Source organism: Macrobrachium nipponense, chromosome 33 (genome assembly GCF_015104395.2).
Source record: "Macrobrachium nipponense isolate FS-2020 chromosome 33, ASM1510439v2, whole genome shotgun sequence".
In the NCBI taxonomy this organism is placed as follows: Eukaryota; Metazoa; Arthropoda; class Malacostraca; order Decapoda; family Palaemonidae; genus Macrobrachium; species Macrobrachium nipponense.
In genome coordinates, this window is record NC_087219.1 from 20,208,839 (window position 1) to 20,232,102 (window position 23,264).

The 23,264-nt window shown below is 37.6% G+C and overlaps 1 protein-coding gene across 2 annotated transcripts in view; it reads right to left on the reverse strand.

Moving 5' to 3' along the window:
• Window positions 1-6,437: 6,437 nt before the first annotated feature.
• Window positions 6,438-23,264, reverse strand: part of LOC135203004 (frequenin-1) — a 460,659-nt gene continuing 443,832 nt past the window's right edge. Inside the window, exons 7-8 of one of the 2 annotated variants that reach the window (XM_064232559.1) lie at window positions 18,132-18,315; window positions 6,438-17,773 (exon numbers count right to left, since the gene is read on the reverse strand). In XM_064232559.1, coding sequence (XP_064088629.1) covers window positions 18,148-18,315 — 168 coding nt within the window. In that variant the 3' untranslated portion in view covers window positions 6,438-17,773; window positions 18,132-18,147. The remainder of the gene's footprint in view (window positions 17,774-18,131; window positions 18,316-23,264) is intronic. The other variant, XM_064232560.1, reaches the window with a different exon arrangement.

Genomic DNA, 23,264 nt, shown 5'->3' on the forward strand with positions numbered 1-23,264 from the left:
ATATATACAAATATATAAACACACGTATATATACATTCATATATATATATATATATATATATATATATATATATATATATGTACATACATACATACATACATGCATATATATACATATAAACATAAATATACATACATATATACATTTATATGTATATATACATATATATACACATATATATACATATATGTATATGTTTATATATGTATATATATACATATATATGTGTATATATATGTACATATATACATATATATGTATATGTTTATACATATACTCATATACATATATACAAATATATATACACACGTATATATACATTCATATATATATATATATACATATTTATATACATTATATTTACATATATTTATATACATGCACTGTATATATATACATACATGCATATACATATACCTATATACGTATATATATATATACATATATATACATATGAGAAGTATTATTTTTTCCTTTCTTATTTGTCCCAGATATATTTACAGATAAGTTTGTAATAAGCATAACAGCATTTATGTATCAGTATATAACTCATTAAATCATATAGGAAATAATTTTATAATATATTAACCGATTTATGTACATTACTTATATCACCGTCATATTCTGATAAGAGTCTTATCTTTTATAATATTGTATTTGCATTAGAAATTGTTTAAAAGTAAAATAAAATATTGCAATTTGTATATGATAAATTTACATGAATGCGCCATGAAGAAATTGCTGCTGAAAATGCAGATGTGGAATCCGCATCGGCATACAAACTTGGATAGCTGCCCCGTAGACTTTTTATTCCGCATAGCAGACGAAAATTCCGCACTTCGGCAACACTGCTTGTGTTACGCCACCGCCAACAGCCCACCAAGCACTGGTTGAATGAAATAAATGTCGTACGCAGCTGAAATTTTTGGAAAAATATTGAATAAGTGCGCATATGGTAGCAGTTATATGTCGAATTCGTCAATATCTTCTGAAAGAAGGCGGAACTCGGCTGGGCCATGCATTTAAATTGATTTAAAGGGCAAAGAAGTGCTTAAGATGTTAATAAACATCGTACGTCTGGCAATGCTGACCTGCTGAACTCTTGTGGAAACCCTTCACAAATGGGGTCAGGAATGTAATACATATATAAAAATATCTGTAAATACGAAACATAAATGCATGAAAAATATGTAAGTACAATATTTAGTCAACTGTGGTCAAGGTAGGAGAATTTACCATATATAATTCCTTTTGAGTAAGTTATTCCCCATGTCAAATAAATTCGATGTCAATAAATTATTTATAGCTGAGTACCTGATATGCATAATACTGAATACCTTTAAATACCAACTTATCGAGGAAGAGATAAAGAGATTTCATGTACACACTGAAGCATACATACTTGGATGCAAACACAAACTCATTCATAATTACGACATGTAATTAAGAAGCCTCTTGATCCATACCAGCATAAACTCGACGTCGCAGCCACAGCTGCGTTTAAGGTAAGGATAAGTAAGGGATTATCCTTAAAGAGCATATACGTCAAGCCTTGCGGCTAAGAGAGAGAGAGAGAGAGAGAGAGAGAGAGAGAGAGGTCTCTTTACTGCCGTTGTTTTAAGAGCCGGGTGATGCAAAAGACTTGTACTTACACAAGTATCAAAAGAGTTATATGCTTTCCTCTGGGGAGTTTTTGTAAGGCGTGAGTGCCGGGTTACTAAGAAGTGCCGCTTAAAGCGGTGCATTAAGGCTTACAGGGGAAATAGAATGTCTCTCACGCTGTGTGAAGCGCATTTGCGTGCGCGCGTGCACACACACACTCCTTTCTTAAATGATGACCAGAACCAGCCATGCTTAACCTCGCTGATTTTTAAACAAATAAACTGCTTTCTTTTGATACTCATGAGAAATTTCAAATCTCCACAAGGACTCTTTTCCTCAAGATTTCACTCCCATCTCTCCCAAAATATCATCATTTCAAGAGGACCACTTTTGGCCAAATTTTAGTAATAATCCACCAGAGTCTAAATACTAAGGGCTGATTTCAGCATAGGTCATCACATACAATATTTATTTGCCTTCCTTACCCGTGGGATTGATCTCCGGCTTCTCACTGGTGAGGTTCAGTTGATAAACTACAAACATGCCCATGAACTTGGCGCGCACACTAAAACCGGAATATTATTTCAATCAGGAAAGGCGGATATATATCACCGATATATTTCCTCCTCGATTACCCGAGCAAACAGGGAAGGATATTTACCCGTAAATGATTTACGCTTCCCAATCAAAGGTGACCTCGATGAGGTAAACAACTCGGTGATTGAAGGATTTGGAAAACAGGAAGGTTGGGGGGGGGGGGGGGGGGGGGGCGGGGGGGGTGGGGGGGGTGGAGAAGGTTCTAACGTAGGGTCGATAGAGGTGAAATTACCATTGGAGTATGAGGCGTTACGGACCTCATGGAGTCATGGGAAACGCTCTCGGGAATTGTATTAATACGTAATAATTCTATGTGTTCACGATGGTATTTTTTGCCCTTTTGGGGAACTAGGTATATAAATGGATGAATGTCTGGTGGATTCATATTATAATTATTCATGAGGACTTTCTTCAAAAATAACTGAGAATTTTTGTGTATAAAACATTTTTATCTGTATGCGTGAGAATTTTGGAGTAAGTAGACGAGGCGTTTTACGCTGATGTTCAAGAATTCTCTTGTACTTAAATGTTAATGTTTTTAAGGGCGTGCAAGGACCTATTATTCGAAAACACGGGAATTTTCCAATCATTGTCGGTATTTTCATCATAGGGTCAGCTGGATTTTGGAGACAAGATTTATCAATAGTGGGGGTTTAAACTTAATGGCTTTTGATACAAAGGCAGTATGTATTCAGATGCTAGAATCATATGTTTGTGAAGTCAGTTGGAAAATAGGCAGATATGCCATGGGCTAAAGAATCAGTTAATGGATGAGTTTTCTGGCGTTACAAGGCTAAAGAGTTCTGAATATACATAGCTGGTTCTACTTTGATACGAATTCACTCACCCGCCATTATTAGGACAATTCCCATGCGATGTTACAGGGGATTCTTATGCCTATATGAAAGCCCGTTATTACAATATACAGCCTTGGGAAGGACATATAATTACTCTAAATTGTTGACTTACTCGGTGGAGGACGTACGTAGGTGGTCAGATGGTGTCAGGAGAAAATGGTAAACGCGAGAGTAATTGTAGGCCTATGCAAGGTCCAACTTAACTCGACATTCACATGGGAAGTTATCTCTCTTCAGTGATGCGGGATTGCTCTTGATTGCTGTGTTATTCCTCTCTGAAGTATCTCCGTGTTAGGGTAACTGGCTTCGTTGTGTTTGTTTGTATGGTGTTTTTACGTTGCATGGAACCTGTGGTTATTCAGCAACGGGACCAACGGCTTCACGTGACTTCCGAACCACGTCGAGAGTGAACTTCTATCACCAGAAATACACATCTCTCACTCCTCAATGGAATGGCCGGGAATCGAACCCGCGACCACCGAGGTGGGAAGCAAACACGCCACTGAGGTGCTATTTTTGTGAAATGGACACGCAGTAGCTCCAGTGGACATTTGCCTTTTTTGGGGGGATTTTTCACGCACCAAACTTCGGTGGTTTGGATAAAACGTAAACAAAAACCTCACCTTGTACAGGGTTGGGGCATGAACCTTAATCCCTGGCTTTGTGTTTTGAAATAGTTACACGTTCAGGTAGCTGGATCTATGATCCACCATAAAAAGTACCGGTACCGCTCGTACTTAACCTTAATAGCTTGTTTGTTTGTACGTTGCATGGAACCAGTGGTTATTCAGCAACGGGACCAACGTCTTTACGTGACTTCCGAACCACGCCGAGAGTGAACTTCTATCACCAGAAATACACGTCTCTCACTCCTCAATGGAATACCCTAGAATCGAACTCAAGGCCACCGAGGTGGGAGGTCAAAAAATACCGATCACACCACTGAGGCACTTCTTAGCTTGTTTGTATTGTTTGTTTGTTTGTATGGTGTTTTTTTACGTAGCAAGTTTAGAGAACGCTGGGTTCCACCCTCTGTTATGCAGTGCACAGACAAACGCTGGCTGTGAAAATGTTCCACGATAATCCATAAGCCTCCCTTCTCTCTTTTCCCTTTTTATCTACCTCTCTCTCTTTCTCTCTCGCTCCTTTGTTACTCTTAATCTATCTTACCTCTCCCTCTGAGCGGGGAGAGAACAGTATCTGATCCCATTTGATCTCTCCATCTTAGAGGATTGAAATCTTGCCTCGGGCTATATCGCAACCCATATGTGTACTTGGTGAACAATACGTCCATTAAGCGAGAGCTTTTGTATCCACATTTTGTGAAAGAATGTTCAGCCCTGTCAGGTATACTGGTTAATGCTTTGCTTTATGCATGTAACAGCATGTATGTATGTGTATATTTATATATATATTAGAATTCCATGATCAGTTATATAAGTGAATCCTATCATCTGTTTCAAAAAATTACGTTATTTTGGTAAGCGTCAGACGTTATAATTATTGAACCTGAAATAGGGAGGCTAGGCCTATGCGGATGGTCATGCAGTGAAGTTTATTGCATATTGGTAAAGGGATCATATATATATCGCCTGATGTAACGAACCGAAAGCCTGCGAAAAGCGATTGGTTAAATGAAATTTAGTGCATATTGGTAACTGGAGGTGGGGTGGACATTTGGTGTTGGTTTTAAAGAAGTGAATGTATGTGATCCCGAGGAAATGTGTTTACTATACGCTACTGAGTGTTGTTTATACTTGTGCTATTTATAAGAATTTAGTCCCAAGTGCTGTTTAACTCACACGGTGAGGAATTTGTCTTCTTGATTAAAAAGGAAAATGTGTGATTGCAAAGTAACTGAGGCAAGATTCTTTATTTTATGATTGTGACATCTGTCTCAAAACTGTTCTGGTTTTCATTCTTTTTTATTATTAATTTCTTTGGTGTTGCTGGTAAAATATGTTGTATAGTTGAACTGAACTGAATACACAGTTTAGGCCAAAGGCCAGAGCTGGGACCTATGAGGCCATTCAGCGTTGAAACGGAAATTGACATTAATAATGTTTAAAAGGTGTAACAGGAGGAAGACCTCAAAGCAGTTGCACTATGAATCAATTGTTAGGAGAGGGTTCAGGAAAGTAGGATGGTAGAGAGAGAATATGAAAGGAGGCACAGTAAAAGAAATGAGTGTCGTTGCAGCTAGGGGCTGAAGGGACGCTGCGAAGAAGTTAGGTTATGCCTACAGTGTACCGCATGAGGTGCACTGACGGCACTCCCACCCCTACGGGAAAGTTTATATAAATATTATGATCTATTCTTTATAATATTTCATTCACATATTTTGTAACCAGGTGAAATACTTGATTCCAAGTTTGGTTCTTCTACGTAACTATTTAGTGAGAGAGAGAGAGAGAGAGAGAGAGAGAGAGAGAGCGTTAGTCCTCGCAAAAGCGAAGTTGTTTGCCCAGACAGACACTACAAATGTTGACCAAGCAAGCAAGTCAGTTTGTTGGAGGACGATGCAGAGCGCAACTATATATATATTTGCAAGCCCAGTAACCTCCGGCTCTTTATCTAGGAGAGTTTTCTCTTTAATATGGAGGCCGATGGAATAGGCAATCGCGTTACTCAGAAATATTTCTCCATTTTCGTACAGCTTAATTGGACCATATTTTTTAATGGAGGAAGACCCTTTTTTCTATTATTTTGGTTAAAATTTAATTACCTTGGGAGAAAGAAAGAAAAAATTCCAAAGTCTGGCAATGATGAGGGAAGGGGCAGAAATTGCTTCAAAGTAAAGTTTAGAATATAGCAGCAGTTTTATTACCAACGTTATTAGCATCTACTAATATCAAGCTTCAGATAGTAGACTTACTGTATAGTAGCGCTGAGCTTGATCAGTGCTTGGACAGGTGACCCTCAAGTATTTTGTAGCCATTGACAGTAATCCCTTGCGGCTACTAACGGCAATATCTATGACCAGTAATGATTTTGTCCTATAATTTTCTATTGTTTACACATCTATTAAGAGAATTCCACAGAACACTAACATCTGTGTAGTGATAGTTGTATCTGGTAATTTATTTACTTTTTCTTAAGTAGTTGTTTCAGGCAATTATATATATTTTTTTTCTAAATTTCTGAATCCATAGAAATATGATTCACCTCCATTTTGACAATGCCACGCCATATTTCACCTTAACTTTGTGCTTCACATTTGGATTCATATATATAAATATGTATGTATTATATATATATATATATATATATATATATATATATATATATATATATATATATATATATATATATATATATAAACACACACACACAATGTTCCCTTTGGAGTCGAAGGCAAGGATGGAAATAATACAAACGTGTTTACAACATGAATATTATAATAAACAACGGGTTTTCCTTCTAATCTACCTGTTTATTGGACTGTCTAGAACAGGTGGCGTTTTTTTTAAAGAAGAAACTACGAGACCGTTGCCAAACCTCCATTTAGAAACCCTTCTTTAAATTCTTAGTTTTATTTCTTTAAGGTTCAAATGCAATTTAAATTTATGGGAAATCCAATGTTTCGGGATGTGAGTGTGCTTCTTTTTTTTCTTTTAGATTAAAACATGATAATGGTTAATGAAAGTTATTTTTGTAATTGCCACCACATTGAAATAATTGTGTATATGTGTATACATATACACGTATCTCTTCGCGTTAGATATTTTTAAAATGGTGCGAGAATTTGAATGTGTGGTGGGGTGGGGGGGAGGGCTTTAAATGGAGGGGAGGGACCCTGAGTGACATCACTCGTGAGTGATCCCCAACACCCGTAAGAAAAGACGAGAAGGAAATGGTATCAACAAAGACACCTTTCAGGTGTTTCTCTTTATACGTGACATTCAAACACTTCTTCTGGGATACCTTTACACTTAAATAGGTTCGTATTATCATTTTCCTCCGTTCCTGAACTGTCCTTTGCAGTTGTTGGTCTTCCCAGTGATGATGCAACTGTTTGAGATGAGTCACGAGGTTCCAGTTCCTGTGACGTGACGTTACGAACTTCATATCTTGGGGAAAAAACTACCGAAGGATTGTCAGTGGGCAGTGAGACATTTGCAGTAAGCTTTATTCGTTCCTTACAAATTTGTCTTCGTTACTTCTACATCTCAGACCCTCGGAGTCTCATGTTTAAATAGTGAAATGAACAGAATAAAAAATAAAAGGACATTTGAACAGTATATACTATATATACAAAGGTGAAACCAACTTTACAATGTACAAGAAAATGAATTATCTGGTGAGATTTAAGGGTTGGAAGTGAAATATTCAAGTGTTATTTAACCCTCTGGTGAAAGGTCGTGTTTCAAAAACTATAGAATTATTTAACGGACAACAATGAACAGTCTTTTTTTTTTCTTCTTTTATCATCATTTTGGGTTAGTCATATTTAAATGCAGACTTGGTTAGGTTTAATGGCTTCTTTTTCATTCTCTCGAAGGGTTGTTTAAGGGAGGTTTAGCATCGTCTGGTAATTAGTAACATAGAGACGGGAACGGACCAGCCTTAGGGGGTGGAGAATGCAGGCTCTGGCTACTTGCAAGAGATGTACAATGAGAGAGAGAGAGAGAGAGAGAGAGAGAGAGAGCGCTCTAGACAACCGGAAATGCTGTCACTTAAATACTCATTTAGTAGTAGTGGTAGTAGTAATACTTGTCATACAAGCTGTCGCTAGAATAGTTAACTATACGGGCTACTGCAAATTCCGAAACAAAACTTAAACATTTGCGTCTCTACTTCCCAGCGGCTGACACAAAAACAACTTCTTATTATTATTATTATTTGTTTCTTCTCGTTAGGCTACACAAAGACACTTGCAGGGAACAGTGAGCCTAATTCGCAGACGCCTTAAGGCTGGAGATTCCATGAAAAAACAACATGTAGTGTTTCTCTCCCTAGCAGAAAATGAATGAGGCTACCAAAAGCTCCCCTCTAACAGGAGAGGAATTGGCGCTAGCGGAGCGACAAGTTTCCCCCACCTAGAAGGAGAGGAATTGCCGCTAGCGGAGCGACAATTTCCTCCTCTAATAAGAGAGGAATTGCCGCTAGTAGAGCGACAGTTTCCGCCTCTAATAGGAGAGGAATTGGCGCTGGCGGAGCGACAGTTAGCCCTTCCTAATAAGTGGGGAATTGTCGCTAACATATCGACAGTTCTCACAACACACGGTGCATAGGTCTGGTAACAAATTATTGCACAAGTATGAATATAAAAAGTAGACATTATTTTGAAAATATTGAAAAAGTTCCTTAATTACTAAAGACTGGGAGAATGGGCAGAGATGAACAGAGACATATATGAGGTTTTGCTTTTTCTTTGAAAAGAGAGAGAGAGAGAGAGAGAGAGAGAGAGAGAGAGAGAGAGAGAGAGAGAGAGAGAGAGAGAGTATGATAACAGGAAACCACCAGTAAAAAATAAAAAGCATTCAGAGAGAGAGAGAGAGAGAGAGAGAGAGAGAGAGAGAGAGAGAGAGAGAGAGAGAGAGAGAGAGAGAGAAAAGACAGACTTATAATATCTTCTCACTCATACCACTGTTTTGAATAACAGCAAAAGGTCAGAAAAAACACACAAGGGCTTAAAGTGTTCTGAGTATCCTATACAAAAACGTAATGAGTTTTTTTTTTATTATTTTTACACAATGCTTTATAAATCAATGTAAAACAGAGCTGTAGACATTCTGTTTAACGATATATATTATTTATATTATATACATGCAAAAGCCTGTCAAAGTATGGACCTAGTTTATAACAAATATGAAATCATTTGGGGGTATAATAATATATATAATACTTGAGAGTTGTATTGTTCGAAAAGAATGAATATACACTTTATGCCATTATCATTATTATTTTTTTTGTCTTCTTTTGTATATTTTTATGACTAAAAAGTGTTCCCATTATCATATTTATTATTTCAAGCAAACTCTTCTCTTCTAACACAAAACTCCTCTCACTACATATTACGCGTAAAGAAAAAATAAAAAAAGAAGTACAAAAAAGAACATTTGAAAAGTATGAAAAATATCGTTTTTTTGATCAGTTCAGATTCTCACAAAGGAACTCTTACAAATTAGCATTATCATTATTATAATTATCATTATTATGTCTTGACAACAAATATTAACAAACATCAGGTTTCTCCTTTTCCTGGAAGGTACTTCGCCACAAAGTACACCTTCGCCGTGTGTGGCCCAGGTGTGCCAGGGGAGGATATTCTTGAGAGAATATGAAGTACGCTAAACATATTCATAGACTTTGTCGAATGATTTCACTAAGGGACCCTTCTGGCGGTTTTCACGGAACCAAAGATTAAACTTGATTATCATAATCCGCGTTGGTCGCCATGCAACCAACTCTTAACTGGACTTCAGAGGCGCGTTCTGTCATGGCAGTATTGACGCTCGTTAAAATTCATACAAAACAGATTGAAATAATGGAAAAAAAATAGTATGAAGCACATAGAGAAGTCTACTAATAGATGGAGTGGCCAAGTGTGCCTAACCCAACCGAGAGGGTGAGGCCTACTTCTACTTCCTCCCGTGGCTGCCATAACAAAAGACGGGACCTTATGTGCTTTCGGGGGTTGGGGTGAGGGACCAAAGGATTGCTCGCCGATCGCAACGGATTGTCCTCGATAATAACCGAATAAAACGGGTCGTCATTCTTCCGATTAGAGGGGACGTGGGGGGGGGGGGGGGGGGGGGGGCGGGGGGGGGGGGGGGGGGCTTTGGGGGGGGGGGGCAGGTGGAGTGGAAAGGGCCATTCTCCTACAACTGTGGGGTGGAAAATATAAACATCTCTTTGTGGCCTGAATAGAGAGAGAGAGAGAGAGAGCGAGCAGTAATAGCTAAAACCCTTTTTTTCTATTTATTTTTATGTTTTTATTTTAGCAAGACAACACTACGAGCTGTTGATTGATCTAGGACAAGGCGTTGAAGCATTAAAACAACCTCTTTCTGAAACGGATCGTGAACACATTGATATATAATATATATGTACAGTGATACAAGTCAGATCAAGCTTCGGAATGACTGTGGTAGATAACTGTGTTATCAATAACATTCGACAAAAGGGAATATACCTGAATACGTGCATCAATATGGAAAGGAAAGGTTTGATTAAAAGTTTTTTCTGTTTTTTATCGTTTGATCGAAAGTTCGAAGAAAGGTATGAAAACGCCAGCAGCCTTTTTTTTTTTTTTTTTTTTTTGAAGAGTCGATTTTACGAAGTATGAACACCAGAGACAACGGGTAAATCTTAAATAGAAGTTTGTACTCGAACCAAAACACCCAAAAGTTTCCACCATAGCCCGGGGGGTTCATGAATAAGAAGCATCGGAATGGAGTCGTGGATTCACCAAGGGCCAAACAATAAAGACTCTTTGACACCTTTAAAAATGAAAAAAAAAAAAAAAAGTCACATAATCGTGAATTTTGAAAAAAAAACTTCTATTCGTCACATAATCGTGAGGTTTGGTTAAAAAAAAAAAGGTCAATTGAAAAAAAAAAAAACTGACTCAAACTTCTATTCGTCTCATAATCGTGAATGTTGGAGTTACAGATCCACAGTTATGTAGAATACATTTAAAAACGAACCTGTAGAGATTTATCTTTAAATATTTGTATCCAAACATACCAGTGGATATCTTGTTCCATTTCAAGACTCATGCTATTATGAGCATTGCTTGATCGTGCTTTTGCTCGAAAGGAAATGTGCAACCAATGAGTATGACATGACCGTAGCTAATACAGGGTGTCCATAAAGTCCCAGTACCATTACAAGCATTTATTGCTCAGAATGGTGCTGGGACTTTGTGGACATCCTGTACTTGAATAAAACTTACCAAAGCAAAGGGCGAAAGAAAGAAAGCAGCTTAACATTTTTCAATTACTTTCTGGCAAATTTAAAACTCCTTTTTTTTTTTTTTAACTTCCGCAGTAGGCTTGGCTATCTGGTGTAAGCGGTGGGATGCTTTTAAAAATGTATAAACGATAAGTGAACAAGACTGAAAATCATTTGCGAACACTCACTGCTTAGACTCCTTCTCCTTCTCCTCCTCCTCTTCAGCTTCAGCAAATCATGACGGCAATGAATGATTTACTTAATACATTAAGTATATCAATAAATGATTTACTTAACCAACAAATGACTTACTCATACATTACACCAGTAAATTGGTTACTTTGTCAACAAATGATTTACTCATGTTTATAAATTTACTTTATCAGCAATGATGTACTCACACATTACATCAATAAATGATTTATTTTATAAAAAAAATTATTTACTTATACTTTCCATCAATAAATGATTAACTTTATCAATAAATGATGTACTCATACATTACCCAAATAACTGGGTTACTTTATCAATAAATGATTTACTATTACACATTAAATCAAGTGATGTACTTATACTTTCCTTCGATAAATGATTAACTTTATCAATAAATGATTTACTTATACACATTAAACCAGTGATTTACTCATATTTCCCATCAATAAATGATCTACCTCCAACAAAAGGATTTAATTTCACATTCTGTAGCCAATACTGTGCTTGTATATATCATAAAAAGCTACTGCACTGAGCAAGCATATAATGAATTATCTTTCATCCTGGAATTCATTAGCATATGATTATTCTTTGTTCGTCACAGATTATACTAATACAGCATTATAATAATAAGCGTCTGCTATAAATAAAAGCTTTAGCTCAGCAGTCAATTTGTCTAAATAGAAGAGAGGCTATTTGATCAGAAATGCTTTTTTTTTTTATGTGTTGATTAAACCTGATATTCCTAAGCTAAATTGGTATTTTTTCCTTTTAAGAGTTAAAGAATGCACAGGGTCTAATTCAAAAGAACGCTTAAGTGGTAATTTACAAAAATATGCAATAGACTTGACTGTAAAATCTGATGCAAAATATTTCAAATGGCTCAAGTCTTACACGTTTGCAAAATCTTATCATTTATGATTAGCACGCACAAAATCTAAATGTGTCGTAGTTCACAAAACTAAACGCCATGCTTAGATATAAGGACATATTATGCGATTGTCGTGAACTAAAAATATATATATATATATATTAACATAAAAATCGATTTTTGCAACATCTGCCTATTATTGCATGTCAAGTTTTCCTTCTTACAAATAGGCCTATTCGAAGTAGGTACACTCATAGCCGATCATCTACCTTCCAAGAGATTAGGCGTAAAAGAGAGAGAGAGAGAGAGAGAGAGAGAGAGAGAGAGAGAGAGAGAGAGAGAGAGAGAGAGAGAGAGAGAGAGAGAGAAAAAAATAACAAAGCTTTTATTTTTTTTCACTTTTAAACGCATGCGAGTTATATTATCACAAGTTTCTGACGCGGGGCACTTTGCAGCATATATTTATATATATTAACCATAATAAAAAAAAACGTGAATGAAATTATGTATTTTATATTTATATGTGTATACATATATAGAATCTACTGGTCACTTTTAGCAGATGTAGAGTATGTGTTTGTAACAGCCAACAAAGACCTCCTTCAACCTCCCCATTTCTTCACTCTTTTTGGATGAGCTGAGATGGTTTGAAACTCGAGAACTTGAAAAAGAGGCCATTGTGGTTATTACAAATGCATATGTACATTAATCATTACCATAGTTTATGATAGGGTTAGTTCACGGACCACTGAAGTGACGAAAAGGAGTTTTCATTATGATAAACTGAATTAGAATATAGTTTGTATGGTGTTTTTACGTTGAATGGAACCAGTGGTTATTCAGCAACGGGACCAACGGCTTTACGTGACTTCTGAACCACGTCGAGAGTGAACTTCTATCACCAGAAATACACATCTCTAACACCGCAATGGAATGCCCGAGAATTGAACTCGCGGCCACCGAGGTGGCAGGCCAAGACCATACCGATCACTCCACTGAGGGTGCTCAACATATCGCTTGCGAACGAAGTCTGATCGAGTCTGCAAGTTAATTCGATCAAATGAACGTTGTTTTAGTGTCTAGAATTCTTCAACAGTTCTGTTCAAACATCCTAGAATGACGTTTTAACCCCTAGATGCCGAGTAATTAATTCTATCGTCAAAATGCGTTTAATAAATCAGAGAATGATTTATTTGTTTTATATATTCAAATGGCTTTTATAAGCCTTGATAACAGGAATAAACAAACTTCAAAGACACTAAGGAGTAGCCGATTAAATCTCTGATATTTTTTCCTATTTGCCTAAGGCATATCAAAGAAATAATACGAGTTGTGATATTTCAAAAAAACCTTCGTGTCACGCCCAGCGGTCTCACTTTGATTCATAATCACCATTATCTTAATTCTTTATAATCAGCATATAGAGGATACATTTGAGCACTCCCCGTGAGAGAGAAAAATAAACATGGCTATATAGACGTCAAGCGAGGCAGATATAGAAGAAATATAGACTTGAATGTTATTTGGGTGAACAAAAATATGTTCATGCGGAAGATACAATGAATTTTGTTCGAAGTTGTCAAGCGATTATATTATTGATAATGTTGCGTTCTACAGGCCTCTGGAGGTGTGCTTAAATATACTCTACGTCACAGACAAGGACAACTAGCACTGTGGTACGACTTTAACTGCATTGACGACCAAGAGACGAAAAACAAGACGGACCGAGAAAAAATGGTAGTAGATTCATGAGGCGAACTGGAATAAGTGTTTAAGCGTGATACCACAGCGGATTCCATCTTGCAAAGTCCTTCGCAAAGAAATGGGAAAAGCATCCTGCATATTGCAACTTCTCGCTTATTTCTATGAGACTTGAGCGGGCGATTCCATCTTTCTATCCTCTGAATCACGATCACCGCTTTTGATTCGCGTCCTTTTTTTTTTCCTTTTAACTCCTTTTATTCACCATCTTAAAACAACATTTCGTGATTCGTGCAGATGTCACGAATCCGACCCGATGGCGAGAAGAGTCAGTGGGAGTTCTCCAACGCTTATTGAGTCGTCTCTCGAATTCGGGAATAGAGACGATTCCCACCTGGATCGTGTAATCGCGGTTGGGAGTCACAGATGTCGGTCATTTGAACGTCAGTTGTCATTGTAAAAGATTATTTGTGGCTGTGTCTGGGCTACAAACGTCTGGAATTTCTTGGGGCAGTATGTTATATCTCGTGTCAACACAGCAGCTGCTATAGTAGATTCACATCAACCGTGCATGTGATGTCTAGGCCCGTCCCTAACGACGCTCCTGATTGGCTGTTGATAAGCCAATCACCGGGCTGGAAAATCTCAGTCTCTCTCGAGAGTTCACATAGGCAGGATGAATGTGTACACCTCTCCTGAGGGATACTTTTGAAAGGCTTATCCCTCAGGAGGGGTGGAACACAGATCCTACCAGTGAACTCTCGAGGGAGGCTGAGCGTTTCCAGCCCTGTTATTGGCTTATCAACAGCCAATCAGGAGCGTCGCAAGGGACTGGCCTAGGCATCACATGCACGGTTGATGTGAATCTACTATAGTTAGTTTAGCATCGTCTGCGCTGTTATGTCGAGTTGGGAACGCGCGAAAAGAGTGCTACGGATCACGCGATTGAAGTACAAGTCTGAAAAGTTCCTTATTTAACGCCGGGAGCTTTGGCAGTATATGACTTCTGGTGGCTTGTGATTAGGACTGCAAAAGACGAAGCGCTGGAGTCCAAAGTTAGAATTCTTTAGAAGTCTGTAGAGCAGGAATAATTAGGATTATTGAAAAGGAGGACGAAACGAATTCATGATCGTGGCGCCGTGCTACGCAGGTATTAAGAATTAAAAAAAAAAATACTTCCATATTTTAAATACCCAAACTTATCCTCTTTCAGGATACAAAAATCTCCCATTATGAACATTATTAAAGAAAAAAATCTCCCATTATGAGATACTATTCACGAACACAACTGCACCAAAGGAAAAAGTTGTCCCACGTCTGGGAATCCAAAAGTCAAAACACTTAAAAAGGAAAAGTCCACTTCACAGAATGACGCTGCTTCTTCTCTCTAAACTGACAAAGAAAAAAGAAAACAGTGCTCTCTAACCTCCTTCCCACTTAACCTGTCATTAAATGAGCAAATGTTTGTCATTATCTCAAAACGTCTCGCGATCAACACTTCTTGTTCGTTACCGCTAAAGAATTGTGGGTGACGAAGGTTCTTTCCATCTTCCGAGGTTTTTGAAATCCTCGATTTAGGGCGACCAAAAAAAACGGAGGGAATTCCCTCCCTCAGGCTGTTGGGTAGAACTTACTCTGTGAGTATTGACTTCATTTTTTTTTTACCTGCAATAATTTTTGATTATGAGGTAATTTTGTGTCTATGTGTTGCTTACGTGGATGCATACATCATTCATGCAAACATTCATACATGCATACGTATATATGTCATGTGGGTTAGTTATTCCGTAGCTATTCTCCAGCGTATGGAGTTTGGTTGCCTACACTTTCAAACAGGAATATGAATATTATGTTTTATTAAGTGTGTGTGTGTGTGTGTGTGTGTGTGTGTACACATGCAAGTCAGTCTCTCTCTCTCTCTCTCTCAATAAAAGTCTTTCTGCAACATACGAGGGATGACTCAGTTTCTGAATGGAAAGAAATGCGGGCTGGACGACTCACTCTAGAGCAGAGGATGCGTCCGTTCGTGTTCCTGAACGAGTTGTTGTGGAAAAAAAAAAAAAAAAACGCAACTTGCAAGAGTTGAGACCCTACGAATCGTTCGTTTTGTTACAATTAACAAAATGTTTCGTGACGTTCCTCAAGGGTTAATATTTGTGGGTTAGTATCTGTTAGTCCACATCGCTGAAAAGTGTTATTTTCTTTTTATAGGTCTAGCGGTAAGTTAAAGCACATGTCTCTGGAACGCAAGCTTACGAGTGACTTAACTATAGTAGATTCACATCAGCCGTGCATTTGATGTCTAGGCCAGTCCCTTACGACGCTTCTGATTGGCTGTTGATAAGCCAATCACAGGGCTGGAAGCTCTGTCTCTCTCGAGAGTTCACATGGGTAGGATCTATGTTCTTCCACCTCTCCTGGGGGATACGTCTTTCAAAAATATCCCTCTGGAGAGATGGGACATACATCCTGCCTATGTGAACTCTCTCGAGAGACAAAGTTTCCTTCCGTGTGATTGGCTTATCAACAGCCAATCAGGAGCGTCGTAAGGGACTGGCCTAGACATCAAATGCACGCTTGATGTGAATCTACTCTAGTATTAACCGTTACTGACGAACTCATAATATATCCTGAGGCGTGACTGCGACTGGTGAATTCCAAACGAAAGAGCGACCGCAAGAAAAGGGAAAAATGTCCAATGAATCTTGTATTATGAAACAACCCGTAAATGCACATCTTTGGCTTTCATACCCTACTGATCGGAGCCAATCTCTCTTTCGTCTGACCTTTCTGTATTCGTCATTGTGGCTTCTTTCCATCTTCCATGTTTGGATTTATCTGCGGTTGAAAGTTTTAAGTCTTGCGACGTGGAAGGAAAGAACCAGAAGGAAGGAAAATATGCGAGTCAAGACTCGAAAGAGCCGTAAACTTCGAAAGTTCGACATGGTGAGCATAAGAAAACTTGGCTTATGTCTTTAGCTTAGAAGAATCCAAGAGCTATTATTATTATTATTAGTATTATTATTATTATTATAAGGTTACAGGAGTCATGACATGGGTCTTGGCTTTCCAAAGAACTCGCGAGAACTTTTATTGAGGCTGCAAATCGAGACGCATCATCATGGAAACGTTTTTAAAGTCGAGGAAAGCTGAGAACCTGCCAGCTTCAGTGAGATTTTTGCTCTAAACATCAGTTCTGGTACTCGGTGATTTGTTCATGTTTTTCAAAGACTTCGACTCGGATTGATTGCGACAACTTTCATCGTAAAGAACAATTTTTTATTTATTTTTAAAAATTTTTTTACGAGACTCCAAAACTGATGTTTGTCTGGTGATTCTAATAAAAACCATCAAATCTGCGATGCTTCCAGGGGGCTGCTGGAATAGCGACAATAAGGTGAGATCTTCAGAGCGAAGGCGACGCTGGCTCGTTTGAGACGCGTCCCACTTGTGCAAGAGACGCCGGGGCCACGTGGTATGGTTGATGAAGGCTCGTTGAGGTCACGTGATTTGACGAGGGATGTCGTCCGGTTGTTGTTGCTATTCATGCTGTTCTTGTTTTTTCTGCTGTTGTTGTTGCTGTTGCTGTTGTTGGGGATGACGATAGAAACACTGATGATGATAATTGTTGCTGATGCTTCCACCGCCATCAAGAGCGGTAGTGCCCGCAGACAGACAGCCATTTTCACCTGCCAAATTTCTTCTTGTACACCGTTGATGATGGCGGTCGAGGAGAGTAAGTAAGACGATGACTTGAGAATGCAAAAAGATAAGAGTGGATGAAAGGGAAAACCAGACGTACAAACAAACAACAAAGCCAAGAATAAGAAGAAGAAGAAGAAGAAGAAGAAGAAGCAGAGGTGATCAGTTATCTCCTAAAGAAAGCGCTTCGACGATCCGCGGGTCGGCCTTGGAGCCCTCTTTGAACTCCTCCAGCGTCAACTTCTCGTCGTGGTTCTTGTCCATCTGGGAGAAGATCTGGTCAACTCTCTTCTGTGGGGCGTTATCATCATCTGCTTCCGGCGCCTGGCCCTGCCCCGAGGTTTTGGAGGAGTGGAGGAGGGAGGTGGTGTCAGCAGCAGGTGACATTTGGTGGCAGGATGGTTGAGGAGGAGGCGGAGGAGGAGGAGGGAGGGAAGAGAAAAGAAAACAGCATTAGTCTCATGACACAAATAACATCACAAAATAAAAACTATCTAAATCTAATTTCCCTAGAAGTCGACATCAACGCATCAATGAAGGAATGAAAATGAAAGAATAAAAAAAAGAAGTATAAATAAAGAGAAAGTGTGTCTTCTGTGAGAGAGTGTTTTTTGAGAGAACCCTCGATTTGAAATCCCCCGACAGACAATTGAATGACTGAGTAGTTCTTTTGAACGGATGTACGAACTTGGCTTTTTTCTCTTTTAGTTGTCGCCGAGGGAAAGGGCTTGAACGATTCGAGGATCGGCCTTGGAACCTTCCTTGAATTCATCCAAGGTGAGCTTTTCATCGTTGTTCTTGTCCATCTGTGAGAAGATTTTATCCACCCTCTTTTGTGGTGTATTCTCATCCTCGGCTTCTGGTGCCTGGCCCTGAGTGAGAAGGAGAGAGAAAAAAAGGACAAGAGATTGAGAAAACAGATTCCGGAGCCGGAGGAATAGTGGGTACAAACATCAAGGCTTTTTGCTTCTTTTTTTTTTTAAGGCAATTGACAGAAATTAAAACTTGGCATCGAAACAATGACTGAAAAATCCAATGTCGAAGAAAACCAAATAGATGAAAGGTGTTGGGGGGGGGGGGGGGGTGAAAGGGAGGTTTACTGGGGGTATAGGCCTAGAGGGTGCTCTGGGTGGAGCTGTGTAATTGGTGGCAGAAACACACACAACAGAGGTGTGGAATATACAGGACTGTGAAGGAGGCAGCTTTTGAAGGCAGAAGAAAGTGGTGTCAGAACGGAAGAACTTGCATATGTATTATAAAGTCTATTATGTGTTCGCGCATGCATCCTCAACTTTCTCAAAGGCTCCTTTCAAGACTCTTGCCTCAGTTGAATTTTGAATACGTGGGACTTGTTCTTTTCCCCACAATTTTACATAGCAATAGCACAAACATGTACAGTACTTTCCTGTACAATATTCAAGTGCAGTATATCAGATAACTAAAACACTATCTGGAGCTCATAAAAGATAATCCGTCAAAGGACTGTTCAAGGATAAGAATAAGAAACTGAAAGTTTTTAGGTGACAAGTGTTTGATTTTAGTGAATATTCAATTTTTCCATTCCTTGCATAAATTTGCTTCTGATTTTGTTTAACATGTGGCGTTTCAATGTATATTTTAGCTTAACATTTGGCTTCAGGGTTCATATCTTTCGAGTCTGCGCCTCAGATTTTCGGGAAGTTGAGGACTGACTGTATATATACATACATATAATATTATTATATATATAATATATATATATTATATACATACATATATATATATATATATATCTACTATATGATATCTATATATATACATATAATATATTTTTTTATTATTATATAAGTATTATAAATAATCAAGTGTGCAACTGTAGAATCCTAAAAGTAAGGAAATATAATATGAATATTAATCAAACACAGTTCATGAATATAAATAGCTATGGTCTAGGACATATCTTGAAGTGAATTATAGTCTATTGGTCATGTCTCCTTCTTTGGGCCAATTGGTGCCTCAAACAAGTATCAAAATTGATCTTAATCTGTTGGTAAAATCTCCACCTTTGAACCAATTAGAGTCAGGTCAATTCTCCAAGTTGAATGTAGTCTTTATACCAAATCTGTCTTGTATCTAAACGTGAGTTCTGATAAATCTCGGAGTTTACTCTGGTCTTTTAGTCAAATCTTATTTTTGCCAACTGAGACTTAAAACGAGTTACAAAGTGTGTTTTAGTTTGTCAAATTTCTTTCTGGATTTACTGGATTCTGACAGTTCTCAAAGTGGGTTACAGTCTATTAGTCAGATTTCCTTCTCGAACAAATTGGGGGTCAAAAACAGTACTGGCCAAATCTTTTCTTCCAATTGTGGCTTTAGATAAGTTTCAATGTTGATCTAAGTCCGCTTGTCAAACCTCAGTTGTGCTGGTTGGGAATCAGATAGTATCTTGAGTTTAATTTATTCTACTGATCAAGTCACCGTCTCTGATCTAAAAGCAGAGCCAAAATTTACACGCTAATTATCTTTCTTTGGACCAATAAGGGTTCAGACACATATTTTTAACAATTATTGGAGCCTCAGATGAGCAAACGTTTCCAAGGTGATCATGGCCTACTGGTCAAATGTTTTCTTGTGGGCCAACTGTGGCCTGTTGAAGTTTTAAAATGGAATCTACTGATAGTCTATTTGAAGTGACGTTTCCATTCTACGAACTAGCTTCTCCTTGGCCTATTGGAAATTGATTACAGAGACCTCTCGACTTAGAATTTTTTCTTGAGATAAATTTTAGTCAAGTGCAAAATGGAAAGTCACCATCGTTTATAGAACAATAAGACTTTGATCACTCGTTGCATTTAACAGGGAAATGTTACCAGATTGCAAATTGCAAATCTTGCATGATTTTCCTTTTATTTCTGTTCTTCTACGACTCCCCGTTTCTCATACAGATTATTATATTTCCATTTACTTCCAGTGTCAACAGTTGCACATATACTCGGTATATGCATGTAGTATACTCTTGTATATATAAATTAAGAGAGACACAGGAGATTGAGGGAAGAGAGAGAGAGAGAGAGAAAAAACCATCAGCTAGGCAAGTAGACAGCAAGACAAGACAAATCAGTAAGTTAGCCAGACAGCTTTGGAAGTCGATAGCCAAACAGACAGACAGACAGAGGCACAAGGAGACGGATGAGGGGGGAGCGGGGGGTGGGGGGGAGGGGTGGTCAGTGAAAGCGCATTATAAGGAGGGAAGGGGTTGGGGATGTGAACGGATGGTAATATATGGACAGTTACACAAACTTGGGAGTCCAAACGAAGGTTGTGCAATTTGAGGAATTATGTTGATGAGCATATATTAAATATATATAATATATATAAGATGCAAAAATAGGTGACAGCGTGAAATATCGATGCACAAATAGAAAATAAAACACACGGCACCAGCAAGCAATGGCGCATGAGAGAGAGAGAGCTCATGAATTTGAATGAGATGTTACACAGCTATGAAAGTTGGTCTATGGCAAAATTCTGTCATGGTAATAAAAAGAGAAAAAGCCTATGCGTGGTTTCACAAACGCCCCAGCCAACGAGGAAAATCAAAACCACTCAAAAACCGAAGATAATCTACAGAAAAAAGGACCACTAAGAATTATTCGCTCTAGAAACTATTTGGTTGGAAATTTTGTTCCTTGGAATGAACTCTGAATTGGGCCTTGAAGCCAAGGCTGTATTTATTCATTTACTTTAATCTCTATACATATTTGTGAAACTGATACTCTGGCCTTGAATATTCTTTCACGTTTTTTAATGAATAAAACACTCTGAAGATTACAAAAATGCCGACATTCAAATCTTAATATGTTGTATTAGCTCGAACGGTTCTGGCAATTAAAAAAAAAATATGTGGAATATAATTATGAAATTTAAAAAAATCAAATGTGATACAATGTTTTACACACCGTGATATAAACGTATGGGTTCTGGCTGGCATAAAATATAGTGCTATTTCTCATCCATAACATAGAGAACACTGCAAGATATTTGTTTATAAATAGTTTCACTGGATAAGACAGATCTCGACAGAGAAAATCGCTTTTTTCATCAAAACAAAACACGATCTGTATAAATTAATTTATCACAGAAAAAAAACTCTACTTGCAATTTTGTTTTACAAATCTTTATAAGGAATTTGATATTTTCGAAGTAAAACTTGAGATTTGGTTAGGATTTTATTTTAAATTGATACTGAAATAGGTTCCATTAAACATGACGGTAACAGTATAGAATTGACTTCTGGATTATACGTTACGAATTTGAACTTTCTTTTTTTTCCTTTTTTTTTTTGGTAAAATAAAATCGATACATTTTTCTTTATCCTTATAATCTGGGGTCCAATGTCTATTAAGAGTCATGTCATCTACAGATTTAGAGCAATTTTAAATGCTATATTTTCAATCCATTACTGGGCTTCTTTATATGTCAGACCGTGGGATTATTTTAGCGATTCCAAAAAGAATTTTTTATGGCTGATTCAAAGGGCGATTTTGTTTAAAAAAAAAAAAAAAAACTATAAAAATATAAGAAGGAGCAGGGGAGGGGGGGTAAAAGCAGTTCTAAAATGACATGAAAATATGTCGTACACTATGAAAAAAGCTGAAAAATTGATAATGGCATAAATATGTTGTTATAAATATGACACCAATTTTTAAAATTTTTGTTTGGATTCTGAATAATAAAATAAAACATGAGCACAATCTACAGTAATCCTGGTAAAAGGCTTAAGAAGGAAGTTGAAAAAAAAAATAATATCCACATTAACAATAAATTTTCAGAAGTACCAATCAGTGAAATATTCACAAGGAGTCGTGTAGTCATCAGAGAAATGGGACAGGAAGTTTATTAATAAATTTGGAGTGGTAACGACACACATATAATAAATCCAATAATATTCGTCGAGAGAATTTATCACAGGAAGAAGAACACACGATGCTCAAGAAATTTGTGGAGGTCAACAGGTGTCAAAACAGGTGCAGTCGAAATCAGCTGTACGTTTTAGATACTCTGGAGTCCAATTGAATGATTATAATGATAATAATAATAATAATAATAATAATAATTAATAATAATAATAATAATAATAATAATAATGATACTAAATAATTATAATAATAATAATAAATATTCATAACATGATCACAGAGAAGTTTTGAAGGAATTTTGGTAGAATGTTCATCAAACAGTAATAAAAAAAACACGTGAAAAGAGGCAAACACACAGACAAAAGAGCAAACAAGAATTATTGGAAAAAGGGGTAAACCACCACTGCAAAATGCACACAGTTGCACACGCCATTGCACACACAGCATTACACGTAAAAAAAAAAACACCTTGAAAAGGTACAGCACACACCACTCACTAAGCTCCTAAGAGAGAGAAATAAAAGGGAGACGAAGCGACTAAGCGTTGATGCAATTGGCCTTTCAAGGCATTATTGCAAAGACGCAACGTAAAGGAAAACATCAGGGGAAAAGTTATAGGGCCAGACATTATATATATATATTCTTTAACAGCACTACACACACTTAGCAACTAGTGAGGGAGATTGGGGATTCTTCTTTTACAATGAAAGATTAAAAAAAAAAGGGGGGGGAAAGAAAAAGAGGATAACGATGGGAAAGGGGCCGTACGAAAAAAAAGGGGGTTGGGGTGGGATTTGGGGCATAATAACGGATGCTTCGTGGTAATTGAAAATTTTGTTCTTGAAGTTTGTGAAGTCGGAGAACTATCTTCATTTGGTGGAGATAGCCGCTCGGGGAGAAAGGGTGGCCGGCGAAATGTAGTA